Here is a 5,870-nt window from a genome sequence, read left to right as displayed (position 1 = left end):
CGGGCGCCCGAGGCGGGAAAAGGGGCCCGCCCCCAAGCGTTTCGTTCCCCGAAACATACCTCCAAAATGGGGTACTCGGGCCCACTTACCGCAAAACCGCCCTTTTCGGTCGCACCCTCGGGTTCCCGGTGCCACCCCCCGCCGATGCGGCTTCGACCTCGGGGTCGCCCTCCCCTCGATCCTGCCGAGGATGTTTTCTCTTGTCCTGCCCGTCGTGGACGTCGAGATGGACGAGCAGACGCGCGAGCGCCTCCGCTCCGCCATGACCGGCAGCCGCGACGTCGCGCCCAGGAGGGAGCTCCTCCGCGCCAGCACGGCCGAGCGCACGCGTAGACTGAGCGCCATGCCGACGGGCCTGCAACACCACCTCTTCCCCTACCTCAAGCACCTCGACGCCATGAACAGCCTGCGGCAAAGTTTCACCAAGTCTGAGCTGCACGTGCCGCGGACGCTCGACCAGTCGTACCACGAATCGCTGAGCAAGGAGGAAGTGCGCGCGAGGAACGAGAGCCAGGTTCTGTACCGGTACTTGCTGCGCCTCGAAAGCCTTGTCAAGGCGGAGAAGCAGAAGAATGACGGATCTATCGTTGCTGGAGAACAGAAGTCGGGCCAGGGGTCCGGCAACCCGTTTGAGCACCGCGAGCTGCTCGAGCAGCACTCGGACAAACAGAAGCGGACAGACGGCACGAAGGAGCAGCTGATGAGGATGGCTGGACGTCAGGATGTGGCCAGCAGCGTGCGTGCAAGGGTGGCGCGTGAGCGCAAAGGGATCGAGCAGGAGCAGCGCAAGCAGGTGTTGATGGTGTCGCAGCTGTGGATGTGGCGCATCGACGAACGTAGGTTGCCCTCTTCTTATTTGTCCTTCAGTTTTGTATTCCACGACGGCGACCGGCAATCTGAGACGAAACTGACGGGTCGCGTAGACAATATCATTACCTGCTATCCCGAACGCTGGGACGACAAGAACGCCAAGACGCTGCTCAATGAGATCAAGCATCGCGTCTTGGCTTCTCCCGGTCTCAAGTCAGCCGACACGGACATGATGGATATTGCTGCTCATGTCCTCGAATCGGCGGTTGGATTCAGCGAAGAGGAGTTTCATTTCCAATTTTGCGGCCCCCGATCGTACTGTAACGTCTTTGCGGGCTCAGTGGCTTTCCTCTCGAACGAGGCGATGAAACGGTACGCGGCCTTCAAGTCGTCCATCCGCGGGATGCGCACGTCGAAGACTGTGCTCGGGGATTTGCGAGCCGAGATTGAGCTACTGCAGGAGATAGACGATGTGAGGGAGGAAGTGAATATGATCCAGACGGTATTAAAGGAACAAGAGCGCGTCGTCGTCGAGTTTCAGGGGTCGCGAGAACCGGACTGCACCGTGCTGGAGCAGGTCAGGGGCGGCCTCGGAGGTTTCTCTCATCCTACACTGGACTTTTTCGATCGCCTGGGACTGGATGCTGATCGAGTTCGGACCTCGGTGAGTGTATTGGCTGCATTGTCCTGTGCAAGCGCAACGCTGACCTTGGGTAGATCACGACTTTACTCGATCTCCGACAGCGCGAAGCCAACATCGAAGAAGCCCTCTCAGCTAACGAGCAATCCAAGATTCTATTCATCTTTACAGGCGCCACAGTTGTCTTTGTGAGTTGAAGAGTTACTCCAAGCTCTCCGATATCTATTAACTATTGCTCTAGGCCCCCCTTTCCTGGATCATGGGCGTTTTTGAGGTCAACATATCCGGCCTACCAAGCCCAATCACACCAGGCACTGTGGTTCTGGCCAGCAGTAAGTATCTACAATACCTTCTCCGACACTATCTGACGCGTAGAGAAAGTTGGGAGTCTACTCGCCACCGTCTTGGTCATCTGGCTGTCCCTCCAGATCTATGAACTCGTCGCCCAGGGCCAGAGCAGCGCGAAGCGCCGAAAGCTCGACTCCATGCTACGCCGGAAGACGCAGCCAACCGAAACACTGGCGCCTGAAGCGACAGCGCAATCACAGCGAGGTGATGAGTCTGCAGGCCCAGCGAGCCAAACGGCAAGGTCATCTGCCCTCAGGTCGGAGGCCGCAGCGAGCGCTGTGGGCCAAGGGGCATCGGGCCAACGCAAACTCAGGAAAAGGTTTATTAGGTTCGGCAGAGACGGAAAGAAGAGGCTGGATGAGGAGACCGCGATAGTCGTTTGAACGCTTGGTGACATGTAATTCACTTCTTATGATGGCCGCCGGCGTTCATTTGACATAGATTTTGGCGAATAGACGGCTGTGCTGAGATCGGCAACCGACACCAACTCAGCCACAAGGTTTGGTATCAGGTCATTTTCGCACATTCACCAATAGCCTCCAGGTTTGTGGAAGGAAGTCAAGTGCTGACTTGTGGTAGGTGACGTTTCGGAGGGCTGCAATCGGGTCAGGTCGATTTCATGTCACCCATCATGCTCAGGACAGGATGTGCATCCTTTAAGTACCGACCTTGGAGAGACTGAAGGCGACAAAGTACTTTTTAGATGTTTGGCCGCTGAAATACGGCTTACCCCTCATTCGTGGGGCATGACAACCTGAGGCAGTGCAACGACATGATTGCTCATCTGTACGCGTATAGTAAGCACGACATGGTTTTTACGATTGTTACGACACATGCAGCTATCACGCGACTGTCAGTATGGCCTGAGGATGTCTCTAACGGAGGTATTGGGTATTTCTTCTCAAGTCGGCTCGGGTTGCGAGGCGAACTTTTGTTCCATGCAATTGAACACGGCACTTAATATTTTTTACAGCCACAGACCATGATCACGACATTGAGCAGAGCCCTTTCACGGGCACCCTTGACTACGTCTTTGCAGCAAAGAACGCCCCTTGCCTCGACTATTCCATCGCTAGTATTCGCCGCGAAATATTCACGTCTGAGTCGTACAGCGCCGACGGCAGGAGATGCTCAGTGCCCTTAAAGATGATGGGTTCGTCGTCATAGAGAGCATGTTTCCGCCCGACCAGATCTCCAGTCTCAACGCCGATATAGACACGGTGCTGACCAAGGTCGAGGCTGGCAAGTCTGCCAATCTGACAGCGCCTCCACTGCCCGGCGGCATTGACGGTATCGTCTTCGGGTCGAACACAAAACGTCTAGGCAGTCTGCTGCACCGTAGCCCCACGTGGCGCGATGCAATGATCGACAACTCTATCTACACGACCTCTGCACCGGTATTTTCCGCGACACGGGCGACTACTGGCTCAGCACGGCACAGATGATCGAAATCGGGCCCGGGAGCAAGGCACAACCCTTGCATGCCGATGCGGCCGCCTGGTGGCCGTTCCTCAGCATGGGTGGCCGCTGGATGCCCGAAGTAGCCGTCAACTTCCTCATCGCCGCCACAGACACGACAAGTGCCAACGGCGCCACGGGTGTCGTGGAAGGGAGTCACAAGATCAATTACTCAGAGGCGCTGGCCGATCCGACGTTCGACTTCTGGAAGTTCCCCGACGACAAGGTCAAGCAGGTCGAGCTGAAAGCTGGCGACTGTCTGCTTCTTGGCGGACGCATTGTGCATCGCGGAGAGGCGAACCGAACCGCCGATGAGCGCAGAAGGCTTCTCAGCTGCACAGTCACAAGCTCTGTGCTAACACCTGAGGAGGCGCACCCGTTGATACTTGATAAGGACGTGGTTCGGGGGCTTCCGGAGCGGGTGAAGAAGTTTCTGGGTTTCCGAGGGCAGAGTTCTATATCGGGATACAAATTCTGGCAGGACCATAGGACAGACCTAAGCCAGACTCTGGGGCTTTGACCAAGGAAGTGATGTTCAAGACGTAATCCTAGTCAGCACAATCTCATCACACTATAAAGTCATGTCGCGTCAGAAAAATGCTCTGCAGCGCCGGGATTTGGAAGTCAGGGACGCACGGCGAGAACGTAGATACCTCAGAAAAGAAAGCTGGGCTTATCAAAATCGACAAATAGGCATGTGCCAGGTCGCCGATGACACCATTCCTAGAAGTGAATATGAAGCAGTTGTTGAAACACAAGGTACGCCCGCCTTTGCTCTCCTCTGTTCAATCGTTGTCTGAAGGTCATGCGTTTCGTCGGGCAAGCCAGGCTAGCTGCCCGGGTTTCGAAGGCAATATTACCTAGGTTTTCGATCGAAATGCATATAAGGAAATGTAGGGAAATATAACTTGAGACCCTTAGCAAAAAGCTTTTTGTGATTATCGCCTGTTCTTCCATTTTGCTAAAGTCTCTGTTAACGAACACCACCTCAATAGAGGTGCCACCATTCAGACCCATACGAGATTGTTGTATGAAGCTCGAAACTTTAAAGATATGATTGTTGAGATTTCAAAGCTTGTTGGTGAAAGAAGGACAGCGGTAATCGGAAAGCGTGATGAAGACAGTCTACAAAGAATTCAATTCGTATGGGTCAGTATACTGAAGCAAAAGTTCGACGGGATGGACTTGTGCTCTGTAATTGGTGGATTTGCACGCACCTTTGTCTTTGATGTTCTGAGGCCGTTCGGTCAATTGTCTCCGAGAGCGAAAGCCTTCAAATTATTGTTCTTCCTACTCGGAGGTATTTGCCGCACGTTGAAATGTAGTCACAAACAAGAACGGAACTCTACCAAACATAAGCTTCATTGTGCTCAACTAACCGTTATTGTCACCGGAGCTTGTTCATAGTTTGACAACCATTTCACCTCATGATTCGTGCTTTCAACGAGTGGGAGCGGTGCTCGAACAGGCGTAGTCGAAGTCTCACAAAGCTCATGCAACGCTCGTGCGAGAAACTCCAGATCTCCACTGCTAAAGCGGCAGGGTCGGTGTTCGCGTGACGTGATCATCATGGTGGCGACTGAGGCGTTTGAATAGATTTGGGCTTGGTAGGATTCGCTCGGGGTCGAGACCAAGTATGGCGTCTCGGCGGTGGAGGGTCGAGACAGTTTATTGTGTCTTAGCCGATCGAGGCCGGTCTGGGACTTTAGGCGAAGCCCGCAGAGAGATTGGGGATGATCATTACCCTTCGAAGGGTTCCTCAAAGGATATGTTTTCCGACGGTTGAGTGTTTTGAACAGCACTTAGAGACTTGCAGAGAAGTACCACGTCGAACCGCTTTGACAAAACAAGCAGTAGCACTCAATGTCATAATGACGGTCATGATGATGCTCCGTGTCAAGAGGGATATTGAAAGACCCTCAAGCAACTTGTTACATATGAGGCACTCGCGCCTCCGATGACTAAGTCAGGAGGCCTGCACCGAAAGACAGTTCGAAAGACGGCAAGACGGCAAGACTTCCAGGAGGCTGAAGCTAGCCCCTGCTCCCACGTACTCAGTTGGTTCACGAGGCTCGAAACTCTACCACGCGAGCTGCCACAGCACCATGACTCGCACCAAGGGGTTGGGTCGGTGGGCGATCCACCGCGCTGCTACCCAGCATGAACCGTGCTACCGAGGGCCTAGCTAGCGCCTTGCCACAGCTGGTCAACCAAGAGGCAGGTCTAGTAGATGGGTCGGCAGGCGAGGTCAAGGTTCGCGATCGAGGCGCATCCTTCCGGCAGGGGACCCGATCTGACGAACTGCAGACGGAATAGCGGCCAAGTATCAAGTCTGGGGACGGAGGATACATGGGATTTGGCATTGTCTTGAGAAGCCGCCGTGACCCCTTTAGGACTTGATGCCTCGCCTGAGACGGGAGGCTTGCCGCACCGGAGAAGGGTTGGCGAAGGCGGAGGCCCGCATATGTGGTCTGTCTAGAACACGTGAGATACTATGGAGGTGGAGAGGGGAGTCCAGAGCGGCGGATCAGCTCATGCGAAGTGACCGAACTAAGGCCTGACCAACAGGAAACAGCTTCCGTAGGTGGGCCCCTCCAAAAGCCACCCGGCATGC

The 5,870-nt window shown here is 54.8% G+C and overlaps 2 protein-coding genes across 2 annotated transcripts in view; both read left to right on the top strand.

Annotated features, from left to right (window-relative positions):
* Positions 1–2,181, top strand: part of VDBG_09947 (ankyrin repeat and protein kinase domain-containing protein) — a gene marked incomplete at both ends in the record, with an annotated part of 3,804 nt that extends 1,623 nt beyond the window's left edge. Inside the window, 4 exons of the mRNA XM_002999861.1 lie at positions 239–836; positions 924–1,474; positions 1,555–1,638; positions 1,828–2,181. Of these exons, the coding sequence (XP_002999907.1) occupies positions 239–836; positions 924–1,474; positions 1,555–1,638; positions 1,828–2,181 (1,587 nt within the window). The remainder of the gene's footprint in view (positions 1–238; positions 837–923; positions 1,475–1,554; positions 1,639–1,827) is intronic.
* Positions 2,182–2,570: 389 nt separating this feature from the next.
* VDBG_09946 (Fum3p) lies at positions 2,571–3,776 on the top strand (the record flags this gene model as incomplete). The annotated part of the gene is made up of 3 exons (XM_002999860.1): positions 2,571–2,595; positions 2,772–2,932; positions 3,141–3,776. 3 exons carry the CDS (start codon positions 2,571–2,573, stop codon positions 3,774–3,776), a joined length of 822 nt encoding a protein of 273 aa, XP_002999906.1.
* Positions 3,777–5,870: the final 2,094 nt, after the last annotated feature.

Source organism: Verticillium alfalfae, genomic scaffold, assembly GCF_000150825.1.
Source record: "Verticillium alfalfae VaMs.102 supercont1.17 genomic scaffold, whole genome shotgun sequence".
Lineage (NCBI taxonomy): Eukaryota > Fungi > Ascomycota > Sordariomycetes > Glomerellales > Plectosphaerellaceae > Verticillium > Verticillium alfalfae.
This window is presented reverse-complemented; position numbering and strand designations above follow the sequence as displayed.